This window comes from Cavia porcellus, unplaced genomic scaffold, assembly GCF_034190915.1.
Source record: "Cavia porcellus strain 051 isolate PalLab524CR breed Dunkin Hartley unplaced genomic scaffold, mCavPor4.1 scaffold_22, whole genome shotgun sequence".
NCBI classification, from domain to species: Eukaryota; Metazoa; Chordata; class Mammalia; order Rodentia; family Caviidae; genus Cavia; species Cavia porcellus.
This window is the reverse complement of record NW_026947505.1, coordinates 33,866,878-33,883,010: the sequence shown is the minus strand read 5'-3', so window position 1 is coordinate 33,883,010 and position 16,133 is coordinate 33,866,878. Positions and strand designations below refer to the sequence as shown.

The window sequence follows — 16,133 nt, the reverse complement described above, 5'->3', positions numbered from 1 at the left end:
TTCAGCGAGGTCTTGCCTGACAAAGGCAGGGTTGTAATTCCTTGGGGTCGCTTGTCTCCCCAGGGGCGAGGTGTGCATTGAGCCCACACTGACTACTTGGAAAGCTTCAAAATTAACTCTCTGGAGCTTCTGGGACCAAAACCGCGTCCGTGAATGGCGTGATTGGAAACTTACGCGGGCTCGAGGCCGCGGCGCGGCTGCTCTTTCAACAGGCGATTTGTTGTGTCCGCGGCTCATTTCCATGCCAAGAGCCGGACATCAGAGCACCTTTTGTTGCTAAACGCTTTCTTTAGCCCGGAGGGGAGAGAGTCATGTGGAGCTGGAAGAGCTCATTTTGAAGAGAGGGGGCCCGGGAGTTGCTCGCCGGGTCCCGGGGCGCCGCCGTCCCCTGGCCGAGCCCCGCGGGGCCCGCCCGGCACCCCGGAGGCGCGTGCCGCGCTCGCCGCGCCCCCGCCCCGGAAAGCGGCGCCTGTGCGTGGGGCTCCGGCGCCGCTGGGCTCGGCGAGCTCCCCGCCGCGGCGCGGTGGTGCGGACTTCGCTCCGGCCGCCCGGCGCTGCGCAGACCCGGCCGGGAAAGTTTCTGGAGTTGTCAGCCGCGCTGTCCGCGGCCACCTGGAGCGCAGGCCGGGGCGGGCGCGGGCCTCGTGGGCAGCCCGGGCATGCGGCGCGGGGGCGCGGCTCGGTGACGCCGCGCGGGCGGGGACGCAGCCCAGCCGGGCGCCTGGGAAGGAGCGCACGGCGCGCGGGACGGCCATGGAGCAGGACGCGGGCGCGGGGGGCCCCGCGCAGGACCCCGAGCCGGACCCCGAGCCGGACGCAGGCTCCTCCGAGGCGTTCTCCAGACTGTGGGCCGACGTGATGGGCATCCTGGTGAGTTAGTTACCTGGGGAGCAGGCGCTGGGAGAGGGTTCGCTTCGCGCCACCCCTCGGCACCCTCGTCTCTTTCGCGGCGCCCCTGCCTTGCTCCAGGCCTTAGGGACTTTAATACACACGCATATTGGGTTTCCAACCCTAATTAAAAAATAACCAGCCACGCTTCACATGCAGGACACTTTAATAAACAATCGCGTGTACTATGAGTAGCTTGATCTGGGACACCTGCTGAGAAGTTAGTGCCGAAAAGCCAAGACCTTCACAGAGTGGATGTGAACTCTGCTTGTAAATATTTGCCGACGGACGTCTCTCAGTTGAAGCTGAAAGAGGTTAATGGTCCTGATGTTGATCCTAGTCACCATTTGCTGTGTGACCCTTGAGAAGAAAATAACCATTTCCTCACTCGCCAGAATGTTGATTTACTGTTTGCAGTTTTAGGCAGTTTGTACAATTACAGGATACTGTATTTGTTTTATGTATCGAGCACTAAGAACAATAGGATTTATTTTGCCTCATCTGTACTCTGTCAATTATTTTGAAATGTCCAGTCACCAAACCTCCCGTGGGTTTGGCATATTTCTGGAAAACAGCACTTACACAAGGAGGATGAAGCTTTAACCTGCTCTGAGCTTAAAACTGTAGGGAATTAGTAGATGTCTTTTTGGCGGAGCAGTAGTTAGGTCAACTAGAATCACACGGGTGGGGTTAGTACAGTCAGATCTCCGCATCCACACATAAAAAAACAACTTTAGTGTCAGATTTAGAATTGCCCGGTGTGAAGGTAATTGGAAAAGGCTGTACAGATACATTATTGCTTTGAGATACATTATTTTCTTTTTCCAACTGGAGGAGACATGGTTTTTAGAAAGAATCTCTGGGAAGGATAAAACTGTTCAGTTTTTACCCCGGTGATGAAGCTTTTGGGTGTTGAAGAGAATTTGGCTGGATCAAATCCATGTTTTCCAACTGACTGTTGGCAGAGTTACTCAACTCTTTTGATCCTTGGGGTTGTGCTGTGTGTTTGCTTTTTGAGATAGGATACCTCAGAGTGGCTTCAAGTCATGAACCTCCTGCCTAAGCTTTCTGAATTTTAGGATGAAAATTGAGGAAAAGACGAAACGAGACAAATTGATGTGTATGAAGTGCCTACCGTCTGTATATAATAGATGCTCAATTAATGTAGTTCTGTTTTTTTCCTGCACATAAAATCATGTGTATCTCCTTTTCAAATAACTTTAGCTGAAATCCCAGATACTCCATTTCTAGATGTTCACTGGTATTTATGATTATTACTGTACAGAGAGAGAATCAGGAAAGTTGATATAAAATTTTTATCTGCTCTTTTTACTCAGTATTTAAAAAATATGTGATAGACTATGTTTACATACACTATACATTTTGCATATGGATTTAGTAGATGTACAGTGTATAGTTTTAATGTAAATGTTCTATTTTTGCATTTTCTAAATTTTTTTTGATAAGTTTCTAGACTGAAATTCCAGAAAATCCAGTGAACATTTATAGTCGGAGTGATTGTTTTTTAAGTTCATCAAATGAGAAGATTGTTATTTACCTGCAGCCACTGAAAACACTGATTGATAGCATTGATAACATGGCCTTGCATCTCTTGCTAGGGCTTGGGCCCAAAGTGCCTGACTTAAATGAAAAATTGGGCCGAAGGCTGTTTAGGGGAGGAGAAGCTGGCAGGTGGCACATTCTGAATATTTGCTTTCCCTTTCCTGGCAGATTCCAGCACTGTTGGGTCAGTTGTAGCAGAGTGTTCTTTGGCTGAGTCGAAGGATGGGGTGGGGCCCTAGAAGATCAAACCAGATATAGGAGAAAAGAAAATACGTACTTCTTACTCAGCTACTGGTTCGGTGTGAGGCCTGCAAGAGCAAAGCATGTCCCAAAACAAGTTCTGTCCATTCATGCCTTTTTAAAGCAGACTTGTTTTCCTTTGGCGTGAACTTGGGCATTAGGATTGCTGTGGTAAAATGTACAGAAAGAGGATGTGGCTTACTTCCCTTGGTACACAGTAGGAAGACACCAAGTGGAGCAGAGTGATCTTTCTACTGCTAGAAAACTGTTCTGCAAATGTTTATAAAATCTGGAGCTTTGGGAAAATATATTGAGACTCAAAACTGATGGTTGATACAATTTCCTTCATTTGTATTTAAAATGTGACGGGTGAAGAGATTGGCCGCCAGCACACATGTGTGTGACAGTGTCTGAGCTGACCTCAGTTCCCTGATGCCTTGATGCTACCTGATGCCTAACTCTCTCAGGCCAACTGGGTAGGAATGGAGCCATGGGGCGGGGTGGGGGGGTGTTGTGGAGGCTACACCTCCCACATCATGCTTGGGAGATGTATACACACTTGCTAGTTTCTAAGATTCTAAGTGTGACAGTCAAACTTTATAGTCTAGAACATTTTGAGGGAACACATTTTTCTGCAGGTGGTAAGCAGCAAGGACATTTGTCTCTCAGGAATTTTTCTTTTTTAATTTCTTAGATAGGATGTTGTGTCCAGACTGGCCTCAAACAGTTCCTCCTGCCTCAGCCTCCAGAATGTTGGGATTACAGGCGTGTGTCCCCACACCCATTTACCCCAGGGAGGAGGGAAGGATCTAGGTAAATACAGAATATCTGTTTCAGTTCACTAGGACACATTTTGTATTTAAATTAATTCCTTTTACACGTAATAAGCACCAAATAGTTGCTTTCAGATAATTTTTTTTAAAGTGCTTAGAGAACAAATAATATAGTTTACATTCTGTAAATATTTTCATAGTACTAGAATAGACAGCTGCTAATAAGTCAATAGTAAATATGTGGAATGAAGAGAAAACATTTATTTATTTATTTATCTTTATGAGACAGGGTCACTTTGTAGCCCACGGTGGTCTCAAAATTTGCAAGGATCTTCCTACCTCAGCCTCCTGTGTAAAGAAAAAACAAATTTACGAAGATGCTAGTTTGTGAGGCCCTGGAGGGCAGAGTTTTGAGTCTTTGGCTTACTGGATATAGATAACAGGATTCTATTGAATGATAAAGGGCAAAAAAGTATATTAAACGTGGGAGTGTTATCCAGACATTGTCTAAGTACGCATGTCTGTTAGGAGGGGCTGCCCTTGTGAAGATGTTGGAGTTCTGGTCTGGCAGTGTCAAGGCACTAAAATTCTGGTTCTTGACATGGTGATAGTAGATTGCAAAATGTTTGTGAGCCCAGAGCGATTAAGCCATGGCGGTCTTATGAAATGGGCCATTCTCTTCACTAACTCTTAACATGTTGTTGGTCTGGGTTTGCCAAGTAAGTTGCATTTCCCAGTGATACGCTTAGATGCTAGCCAAAAAGTTCCAAATTAGTTCAGATTCTGGGGGATTTTAGTCCTATTCCGTTCCTTCGTTGCAGTCATCACATTGCTTTTTCTTTTTCTTTTTCTCCCTAGGGGGAGGTACTGTTTTTAAGAGTAGGAATTGCTAAGGTTATCATGTGATTAGAGGTGGAAGACCACTTTTTAGGACTGATTGTCTGTGTGGCACACTGATGGTTCTTTAGCTTCTGCCTCTAGGATCTGAAGACAAAATTCCTAGACTGAACCAGACCTGGAGCTCCTGACTTGATAACTGGGCAGTGCGTCATAAGTGCCTATTGTTTTGTTCCCAGCATCCTGCGAGATCACCTCCCCCAAACCTGAAATTTCCCCTGCTCCCTGCTCTTTTCGTACAGTTGACTCTCATTTCCCAGCAAAGCTTAGAAAATAGATGTTGTATGGACTTGCTTCTCTCAGTTCTCTGCAAGTTATAGAAAGCTACTCGGTAGGCTTCAGCCATCGTATATTTAGCTTATTTTCTGTTCACCCCACTCCAAAAAACAAACCAACCCAAAATCTAACCAAAAGAAAGAAAGAAAGAAACAAAAAACAAGTTAAAAAAATTCACCCTTCCTTTGTTAGGCACGGTGTGGGGGAGGGGAGGTGTTAGGGCCTCCTAAGGGAGCTTTTAAAATGACTCCTTTGCAAGCAGTTAATGGCCAAGACCTCTTGGGAAGTGTCTTGAGTTAAACCTATCAGCTAATGACTTAATTAATTTTACTTGTCAGAATTTGAGTCAACCCCAGTTTCAAATATTCTGACTTCATCTGAATTTTAAGTTCTTTTTTGCAAGCTGAAAATCTTATGTCTTTTATAAGTGGGGACAGCTAAGGGTGAGGCCGTGGGAGGACCACAAGGTCCTTGGGAATGAGCCTGAACACTTAGAGGAGTCTAAATCCTCTGGAGGGTAATGACTTGGTCAAGGTGATGGAGCAGGGCCAGGTCCCTAGTGTCCCGATGTTTAGTTTTTTACGGAGACAAAGTTGTTTGATTTTATAATTCTGGCCGGGGTCACCAGATCCTTTCCTGCCAGAGCCTCCACTATGGAAAGGACTTTCTTTCCTGTTCCTCCTCTCCATTCCCCTCCTGTCTCTTCTGCTTTGCCTTCCCTCTCTTTAATTCCTGCCTGCCTTCCTTTCTTCCTTCCTTAGGGTTAGGGCCACTGCACTGAGGGACATGTATGTGTGTGTGTGTGTGTGTGTGTGTGTGTGTGCTTTGACTTGTGATCCTTCTGCTTCTCCTGAGCTACCAGGATCACAGGCACACCCAAGTTTTTCCTTTTTGCTTATAGAATTTTTTCCTCTTCTACTGATGTTCTTGGTTTTTGCCGCAGACTCCAAACTTCTGATGGGAGAAGGTAGCTTATAGGGTGAGGAGAGACAGTACTTAAGAATGTGGAGATCCAGGGCTTTATTTGTCACCTTGCTTGTTCCTCTCAGTTGGTGTGACCAGTGGGTATTATGGTCTCTCTTTTACATTTCACAAGGAAACCCATATGTCCCAGTTCCTATAGATAATAAACAGTGAAGCTAAGATCTGAGCCATGTGCTATTTCTGCAAAATTAACTTTTAAATTTTTAATGCAGTTTTATGGTTTATTTGTTCATACATCTATGCAGACATTTGGTGGAGGTCAATTTTTTTGTTGTTGTTTAAGCTGTTTTCTTGTCTAAGGAATTGAATTCAAGTATTTGTTATGGTTCAGTAGTCCCTCTTTACTTTGGATTTCTCTCTCTCTGATTTCAGCTACCTGTCCATGTTGGTCTGAAAATCCAGGAATAAACAATTTGTGTGTTTTAAATTGTGTGCCCTTGGGCCCAGCCTAGGTTGTCTAGCAAATTCAAGATCAACCTGAACTGTATAGTGAAACTCAAAAACGAGAAAATTGTGCACTTTTGGAATCAACCCTTTGTCCCAGGTATCCATGCTGTATATGCTACCCACATGCTAACCCTTAATTACTTCCTTGGTTATCAAATCTGTTGTTGCGTGTGTTCATTCACCTTTAACATACTTAATAACTCCCCAAAGTACAGGAGTAATGATGCCGGCAATTCACATAAGCCAAGGAGGAGTCATAAAGTGCTTCCTTGAAGTGAGAAGGTAAAAAGCTAAAGCTAACAAGGAAAGGAAAAAATTGCATACTGAGGTTGCCAAGATGTACATTCTAGTATTGTAAGTGGTCACACTCACATAACTTTTACTACAACATACTGCTGTAATTCTTCTGTCTTATTGTTTGTTTTTGTTAATCTCTTACTGTGTTTAAATTTAGAAAACAAGTAAATTATGAGAAGATGTGTGGAAAAAATATGGTATGTTTGGAATTAAGTACTCTGCAGTGGTAGGCATCCCCTAGGGGGCTTGGAACACACTCCTGCCCATGAGGGGAACTACTGTGATGCCCTTGACTTCAGAAAACACACAGTTTTGCAAGGAAAAACATCTGTTGGCCCCTCCTCCTTCCCACACATTCCCAATCCTTTGGATTTCAACCGTGGAGGATCCAGAATTTCCAGAAAGGCCTTCTCAGGGCAGGAATGGGGAGGAGAGGATCAAGGGAGGAGGAAAGGCTTTCTTGGGGGAGGAGTAGCATACAGGTGGGCGAGCATTGATCTCTGAAAGAGCCCAGATCAGGATGTCTACAGGGTGGTACATCTTTCTGCAGGCTCCAGTGAGATGCCCTTGTGGAACCTTGATGGGATGTGGTGACTCCGTGATAGCACACTTGCTCAGCAAGCCCAGGGCTCTGGGCTCCTTCTGAAAAGAAAGAAGGAAAGGAGGAAGGGAAGAAAGACAAAGAGAAAAGGAAGGAAAAAAGGAAGAAAAGAGAAACAAAACTTGACTTCTGGGAATTTGATGAGTTAGCAATGACTTCGGAAGAAGGAAGGAGACTGCCCGAGAGCCAGACAGAGGTGATAAGATCCGGAATTACATGTTTATGCATCGCATCATTATCTCACCTCTTGGCTTCCATAGAGACTACGTTTTACTTAGTACCTGAAGTAATTAGGGATTGCTCCATGCTAATATACACGCAGATCGGTGCACTAGATTATACCCTGTAAATCTATAATGTTTGTCATTTAAAGGAAAAAGATAAAAATAGTTTCTTTCATTGTAATTTTTTTTTTCCTTTTTACTCACATAATGAGGATTGGACCCAGGATCTTGTCTTTGCTTAGCAAGCATTCTACCATTGAGCTACTGTCCCAGCTGTGTGTGTGTGTGTATGTGTGTGTGTGTGTGAAAACAGTATCTCACTGTGTAGTCCAGGCTTGCCTTGAATTCACAATGTAGTCCAGGCTAGCCTCGAACTCACAGTGATCTGTGTGAGTTGCCTCAGCTTCAAGTAGTAGGATTACAAGTGTGTGCCACCATGCCAGCCCTCCCTTTTAAAATTTTATTTTGAGATAGTCTCACTAATTTGCCCAGGCTTGTTTGTGATGTGCCTGCCTGAGCCTCTCAAGTACATGGGACTACAGGCTCTTTTTTTTTTTTTTTTTTTGTCTTTTTGAGACCAGGGTCTTGCTATGCAGTTCAGGCTGGCCTTGAGCTCACTTTGTAGTCCAGACTGGTCTCGAACTCTCAATCATCCTCCTGCCTCAGCCTCCTGAGTGCTGGGATTATAGGCGTGAGCCACCATGCCCGGCCTGGACTACAGGCTCTTTACACCTGACTCCAAGGAATAATTTTTTTAAAACTGAAGAATGGGCTGATCACCATGTCTGCTGGCACACATCTATAGTTCCAGCACTCAGGAGGCTGAGACAGGAAGATCACTGCTCGAGGCCATTTTGGGCTTCACAGTGAATTCAGGGTCAGCCTGAACTACAGAGGGAGACCCCTGTCTCAAACAAACAAGCAAATAAGAAAACCATGAACTGATTTAATGAAAGAAATTTTAGAGATGTTTTATATTATGTGATTTTTTTTTCTTTCAGAGGAAATGGTCTCTCCTTGTATACCTGCCTCCCTGTACTTTAGAATATTTCCTTAAAGAATTTAAAAAGGAATTATTATTTATACCAATGTGTGTACTATTCTATAGCCAAATGATCTTTTTTAAAAATTTCTTTTCATCTTTTATTTCTTCAAATTTTTTTTTTTTATTGCTACTGGGGATCGAACTCACAACCGCCTGCTTGCAAGGCAGGTGCTTATGCCATTGAGCTAAATCCCCAGTCCCTAGCTAACTGATCTTTAAATACAACGTTTTAAAGGTAATTCTAGATTACAGTGAAATAGTGGGAAATACTTCATTGTGCAAATTAATGATCTAGGAAATCTGCAGCTCAGTTTCAACAGTGGATATAATGGAAAAAGCTGTCAGTGTAAATTCATCTAATGTAGACCCCCTGTCCACATTTTTTTGGTGCTGGGGATGGAACCAGGGCTTTGGATTTGTGACCAAACACTGTGTCCTGCCGCTGATCTCCATTTCCAGTCCTAAAGTATCCTTTTAAAGTGCTTTGGCGCTCTCCATCCTGCTTAAAGCTTAACCATCATAACCACACTGTAACTGATGATCCAACTCTTCTGCACATTTCTGTAACATAATAAAATGACATTGACTCAAAACAGTGATTTTTTGGGGAGGGAGTGGGATAAAATCCAGAGCCTTATGCCTGCTGGGCAAGGACTCTAGCACTGAGCTACACTCCCAGCTTTAAAAAAGTGAATTTATTTGATGGAATTAAGACTCTCTTTGAATGAGCCATATCATTCAGACCTGTGAGTGCAGACTAAGATTGTCACAGTTAACCAAATCTTCAGAATAATTTCGAGGTGAAATGTATTTTTACAGCCACATGAAATGGTCATGTTTCAAATGGTGTTCAAATGAGGGAACCTGCACGGCTTGCTCCTAGCCAGGAGCCCAGCGTTGCTTCGTTCTATCAGGCATATTTCACCGCAGCACTGATTGTTTCTGAGGAGGGATGCCGCCTGGAGAGGGCTGTTTTGGGTGTCCCTGGCCTGCCGAATCCTGTAATGCAGACTTCTCCACCCAGGCTGTACCGAGTCTCAGAGACTCAACACTTGGTAATGGGATAGTTTCTTCTCTTAAAAGTCAGTACCTTCTTCTTCTTCTTTTTTTTTTTTTTTAAAGAGTTCTCATGTCTTTCACCTTCCTAAAACCAGCGGTGTAACTGGGGGTAAGTTTGTATTTCGCATGTATGCGTTTCAAACTGCACGCTCTGAGTGTCCACACTTTGTGCTTCTCCTTGGCTTTCTGTAAGGCAGATGGCATTTGTGGTGAAGCGGATGCTTCCTCTCCCATTTGTTGGTTGGGTTTTGTGGTAAACAGTGAAGGAGAAATGAGAAAGATGTTCCGCTCTGCCTGCTTCCTCCTTTGTTCTGCCTGGAAGATAGTGGGAAAGAAAATAAATGCATTGTGAGAACCAAACAATTTTAATGCAGAATGGAATTATAGAGCATAATTTAAAAATCCTGTAGTATGTCCTGTACCTTAGGTACTTTTATCTTGCACACCCTAGACATTACAGTGTTGCCTAAACCTTTTTATCTGCCAAGTTTCTTTTCTCATTACAGCAAGAAAGTGTTTATATGCTTTTTTACGTGTGCTTTGAAAATATAATGTCCAACACAAATTATTTGTAAAATGAAGGGATATTCTATTTCAAGAATATGTATTTTGCTATAGGATTTAAGTGAATTTTCAAAAGCTTCTTGTATAAAATAAGTCATTAAAAGTTTTGTGGATTTCCTTGCATGGAAACGCCTAGGTTTTAAAAAGAAGTTTTAAAAGAAAGAAGATTTAGCTTGAGTATGAACATATTTAGAAACAAATCTTGTTAGACACCTCTTAGAAAACTGAAGTGACTGGGTGTGAGGCAGGAAAGTCACTTTAAGTGTGAGGCACAAGAACTGTGCAAGATAAAGTTTAAGCAGTTCATGCATGTTAGTTATTATTAAATATTAATAATAGTTTGTCTTTAAGTTGGAATATGAGTTAAGTGCTCTTCACTTTTATCCTTAAGTGAGATACGATGTTTTGATTCTCCGTGTTCACATTGGGATTGACGTAACCTGTTCTAATTTACATCAGATGCTCCTTTCATTTACACAGTATTTTTAAATGCATACATGGGGCGGCACAGTCGTAACTCAGTGCTTGAGAGGCTGAGACAGGAGGATCACTACAAGATCAAGGCCAACCTGACCTACGTAGTGAGACCCTCTTTTAACCTCCACCAACACACAAAAATACTCCCCCCAAAAACCTAAAAAGAACCCCAGCATAAATTGCTTGAAGGTATCAATCCTCAGGTTAGATGGGAGGATATGTATATTTAAAATATTTTCTGTACTGAAAAGGGGAAATGTATAATGCTTTTGAGTCAGTAGGATTTTCTAGAGGTAAGAAGATATTTACAGTGAAGTATATTTTTTAAGTGGTTTCCAGGTTGCTATTTTTAATTTGTGTCATACCTAAGTACACAGTACTATGAAGGAGTATTTTGAAAGTTTTTTCCAAAGAAAACCAGATGATTTTCTTTATTACTGTAAGCAGGCAGAACATCATTTAAGAGTTATTTTTTAGAACTTACTGGTTTTTGATACCGGATTTTATTATATAATTCAGGCTGACTTTAAACTTGCCATCCTCTTGCCTCCGTCTGCTGAGGGCTGGATTTATAGGCATGTACTACTACGGGAAGAGTTCACTTTTTAAAAATTAAATTTGTATTTTAACTAAAGAAAAAATTATACCTATTAATGGGGTATCATATGATGCTCAAACATGCTAAATACATCCATCTCCTTATTTACCATTCTTTCTAGTGAAAATATTCAGACTCCAGTTTTTTGAAGTGTACATTGCATTATCATGCTGTGTACTTGCCCTAGTGTACAGTAGTAGAACAGAATTTAACTAACTTTTAATAGCCACTGATAAACCTCTTTCCATCTCTCTCTCCCAGTGATTTTCCTTGGCTCTAGTAAAAATCATTCTACCCTCAACTTCTATGAGGTCAACATTTTTATATTCCACATATGAGTGAGATCTTGGAAGAAAGTAATTTTAATAGTTGACTTGTTAAGAACATTTAAAATATTAAAGGCATCTGTAAAACTAATAATTTCATTTCCGGATGTGGGAGTCATGTTTGTACTAAATATGTTTTTTGGAATAATTTCCGAGGATTTTATTCAGTTAGCATCTGTTTCTGTCAAGTTTCAAATAATTCATGTTGGATATTTATATTTAATTAAGAATCTTCAGTTTCTAAGCAGGAATTTATAAAGGTATCACATGGTGATGATCCCGCAATAGCCAGGAGCACGTGGTGACATATTTCACTGTGAAAATGGTGGAAAGTGAGAGTCCCAGTGGTTTAAGAAACGAGTGTTTCTTAAAACACTTGTTTTCTTAAAACACCTGTAGTGAATGAAACTTTACGTAAATTTTTATTTTGGGATAACTTCACTGTGAATCTAAAGATAACGCAAAGGAATCTGAAATCTTTGGGAAAGTCTGTAAAGAGTATGAACACTTATTTAAGAGGGGTAAAACATTTCATTTTTAAAGGATTATTGTAAATTACAGTTTTATTAAAAACTTTCTAAGAATGTATCGTATGAGGACATATCTTGGCTAGGGTACGGTATTATTGCCTTCTGCAATGTCAGTGTAACTTATGAAACATGTTGCATCCAGGTGGTAATTTAATGAAGAGCCTCATAATAGTGATATGTGGTAGTGGTTTGCCTTGATTAGAATATTACAAAACTGAGACTTCATGATGGGCACTGAAGTGAATAGCTGTCAAATGATTCATAAATGATATTGTAAAGGTACAGTAAAATCTTTGTGATGTAACTTCAGCATTAGCAAAGAACAGTGTACCCTTTCAACAGAACACAGTGTCAGATAGTAACACCTCTCAGTAACATTCTGTAGCAAGATTTGTCACATCTGACAAATGACATTTTGAGTTTATGTTTTCATATTAGCTTTTTTCCCCCCCAGTATTGGGGGTTGAACTCAGGGCCTTCACACTAACATCTCCAGCTCTTTTATCTTTTATTTTGAGACAGGTCTCACAGAGTCCCTCAGGCTAGGCTTGAACCTCCTGCCTCAACTCCCCAGAGTGCTGAGATCACAGGTGCATACCACCATTCCTGGTTGAGTGTGTATATTTAGAAGGCAGGAAGCCTTCTATTGTAGAAGAGCATCATACAAACCAAGAGGGCAGAGAAATACTCCTTCATCCTTAATAAGAGAGGCAGCCACATTCCTTGCTAAAAGAAGCACTGCTCTAAAGATCAGAATGGGCACATTTATGTTTGCGTAATTCCTTGTATATAGTGTGGTTCTTTATGTTTAGACCAGTTTTGTGGCCTCATAGCCACAGGAACCCACCCTTGTTGGCATCTGTGATCCTTTAGCCTAGATGTAAATATCTAGGCTGTTTTCCTATACACACACACTGACAATTCATTGTCCATACCCAAGTTCGACAATTGATTTTTGGCTTCTGCAAATTTTATTTATGTATTTATTATTTTTGGTACTGGGAATCAAACTCACAACCTTGCGTTTGCCAGGTAGGTGTGTCACTGAGCTGTATCCTCAGCCCACTTTTACAAATTTAAAATTCCGGCTTCCAGGTTCATCAGTTTTTTCTGTGAAACAGAAGTAAGATGCTGAGGTGTTACATGGCATTGCAAAGTGCCCTTCAAAGTAGACCAGGCCTAGTCTGATGGAGGCTCTGCTGTTCTTTGAGCAGAGTTTGAGGGTAAAGCCAGAAAGTGAGCTGCCATCTGGGTTTTCCCAGTTTCTACCCAAGCTGCCTGGTTCCTGGGATGCTGAATGCCATAGCTGACTCAGTGTGACAAAGACTCAGGACTGGCAGTCTCACGTATTCCAGGGAGGCAGAGATAAACACGAAGCCCTGGTGCCTCTTTGCTAAGATTGCTGTGGTATCACGAGCTCTGGAACAACACAGCTTGAGCCTTATAACTTCCAGTCTGTCCTTCTGTTGGGGAAAACAGGAAGGCCCACTTCCACCACATTGGGAAAGACAGTCTCTTGCTGTCTGGCAGAAAACACTTTAAACTGCAGAGTAATTTGGCTTTCATAATATTACGTTTGGCTATAAAAGAAAAATGGAGATTGTAAGGCATGTAAATCTATTGTTTGCATGCCTGCAGAATTATTCACAGGCAAGTTGGAGGATGTTCTATTTCAAGTCCTTACATGGAAAGAAGAATATCCAGGGCAAGAGTTGCTCAAGGGCACTAGGTTACCAATGGTTCTAGAGGATCAGCCAGAGACCAAGTGAGCAAGCCAAAGCACATGGGCAGGAGTCAAGCTAGCTGGATCAAGATAAGCAAGCAGTGAATTATGCAATGTAGTTGGCGGGAAGGATTGATGAGGCTCCAGGGGTTGTTTTGGTAGAAAAATGACTTAGCATTTTAAATTCTTGGGAAGACTAAGAGATAGCTACATAACACCTTCAGTCTCTTGAAGGTCTGCATCAAAACAAGTTTGATGAACACAGGAAAGTGTGCTGGTGTTGTACTACCGGGACCTTGGTTACGACTGACATTGTCTAGTTAGGGATACAGCTAACTGTACCCCTAAAGCATCTTTTTTTTTTTTTTTTAAAAACAAGATCTTGCTGTGCTTTTGCCCAGGCAGGCACCAAACTCCTGGGCTCAAACAGTCGTGCTCTGTCGTTGTGCCAAGTATCTGGGATGACAGGAATGCCTGACAGCCCATGGCTTCTTACATATTTAAAAACTAGATGTGTTTCCTTTATTTTTCCCTTTATATTTAAGTCACTCTACTTTAGATGATTCTTCGGCTTCTGATTTCCTAATGCGATGTTTAATCATTTCTGTCCTTGGACTTTAAAGTTTAGAAATTTACCAGACATAGTCTAAAAGCATGGCAAATGTTTTGTTTTGTTTCTTTGTCTTTTTAGATAGGGATTTGCTATGGAGTTCAGGCTGACCTTGGACTTACTGTGTATTCCAGGCAGGCCTTGAACTCTCAGTGATCCTCCTGCCTCTACCTCCTGAGTGCTGGGATTACCGGCGTGCACTACCATGCCTAGCTGGTGAATGTTTAAATTTATTTCAGTGAAAGACAGATTGCCATCAATCCCCCACCTCCTTTTATACTCTGCTCTGCTTTACACACATACTTATCCCATGAATCTTGTTGCTTCCTGAAGCACCTCTGAAAATCCTCTTTCATGAATATCTGTGGTTGTACTGTTCTAGCTGCCTCAACGCCCTGAATTTGTTAGAAACCTTTACCTTTCATTCACTCTGACTTTGGGGGAGGTGCCAGATCTGGTGAATAAGGTAGATGAGGACACACCATAATGTTTTTACAAGCCTGCTTTCTGTTGCATGACACTGGGCAGCAGCATTTACCATATTTTTAATCACACCCTATAATGATGCTCATGAAAGATTTCTAGAACTCCTTAAGAAAATGGGTGGAATTAATGACAATGTGCCATTTAGTGTAATACATATTTAAATAGTCATCATGTATTTAGATCCTCCCTTTTGTATAAATACATATTTTTGATACTGTAGGGAGAATATACAGAGTAGAATTGAGTTTTTTTCTGCAAACCAAAGGAACTTAGAAATTGTGCTGTCAGCAGATTGTTTGGAAGACTTCTTTCACCGATTCCTCCACGCCTCTGCAGGCCACACTTCCATGCTGCTTCAGAGCTCAGCAGATAGAATAAAGGCGTCCTACACTCTACCCAGACAGGCATTGTCATTATGCTTTTTCCAAGGAGTTTGGTTGGAGAAGATACTTCTGCATCTCAGGATAGTTTTCTTGGGAACTGAGGTGCCATTGACAATTGCCTTTAAAAACCTTCCTTTTTTTTCTTATTATTTATATTTTATTGGTACCAAGGATTGAACTCACGACTTCATGCTTGCCAGACAAGCACTTAAACCACTGAGCTAAATCCCTAGCCCATAAAACCTTTCAAACAATGATGCCACAGGGCAGAAAGAAGAGATCGCTATAATAAGAAGGATAATGTTGGCCACTGCTGCTTATTAAACATATGCTGTGTGTCAAACATGTTACTAAGCTCTTTCCATACATTATTCCATTTACAGTAATTGTCCCAGGGACCCTGTGGGGTGGTTGATACGGGTATCGTGTCACTCCCAAAAGAAATGTTGAAGTCCTAACCTCTGGTGTCTATGAATTTAGCTTCGAAAATAGGGTTCTTCCAAAGTAGGCAAGTTAAGATGGCATCATTAGGATAGGTCATAATGCAAGATGAGTGCAGTCTTTAGTACAAAGGAAAACTTGGACACAGATATAGGTAGGCACAGAGGGAAGATGGCATGAAGACACAAAGTGACCGTCATGTGAAGATAGTGAATTAGATTGGAGCAATGCGTCCGTGAGCTAGGAAATGCATGCCCAGGTGGCTGGCGCACCACCAGCAGCTGGGAAGCAGCATGGGAGACCCTACTACAGGGGTCAGGGTGAGTGTGGCCCTGTCAGTACCTTGGTTTCTGATGTGTAGCTTTGCAAACTGTGTAGCAGTACATTTCTGTTGTTTTAAACACCCATAGGCTCCTGTTACGTGTGGGTGCTTTATTATTATTGCTTGTGTCATGCTCGCACGAGTTAAGTATGCAGGCAGCAGAGTTTTTCCCAGGTCTTGCACTTTGCATAGCACTTGAGAAAGAACATTGTGAAAATAGATAAGCAGGGCCACAGTAAGGACTTGGCCATAGCAACATAGACGCCCACTTGGCAAAGCTGTTTATTGGGTATGTGTGGGTGCCCACGGGCAGGGAAGACAAATGCTTCCCCCCTGCGTTCTGAGTACTTAGTAACAAGAGACAAAGACAGAGGAGAGG

At 42.2% G+C, this 16,133-nt stretch overlaps 1 protein-coding gene and 1 long non-coding RNA gene across 6 annotated transcripts in view; one reads left to right on the top strand and one right to left on the bottom strand.

Moving 5' to 3' along the window:
* LOC111755784 (uncharacterized) overlaps positions 1 to 389 on the bottom strand; it is a 28,333-nt gene extending 27,944 nt beyond the window's left edge. Inside the window, exon 1 of the long non-coding RNA XR_002790331.2 lies at positions 175 to 389. This is a non-coding gene — a long non-coding RNA (uncharacterized LOC111755784). The remainder of the gene's footprint in view (positions 1 to 174) is intronic.
* Positions 1 to 16,133, top strand: part of Sash1 (SAM and SH3 domain containing 1) — a 302,233-nt gene that overhangs the window by 128,071 nt on the left and 158,029 nt on the right. For 3 of the 5 annotated variants that reach the window (XM_023563591.2, XM_003466347.5, XM_023563590.2), the window contains exon 1: positions 583 to 870. The exons of the other annotated variants lie outside the window; for them this stretch is intronic. In XM_023563591.2, the coding sequence (XP_023419359.1) occupies positions 754 to 870 (117 nt within the window). In that variant the 5' untranslated portion in view covers positions 583 to 753. Of the gene's footprint in view, positions 1 to 582; positions 871 to 16,133 lie in introns of those variants that run through there. 5 annotated transcript variants of the gene reach the window in all.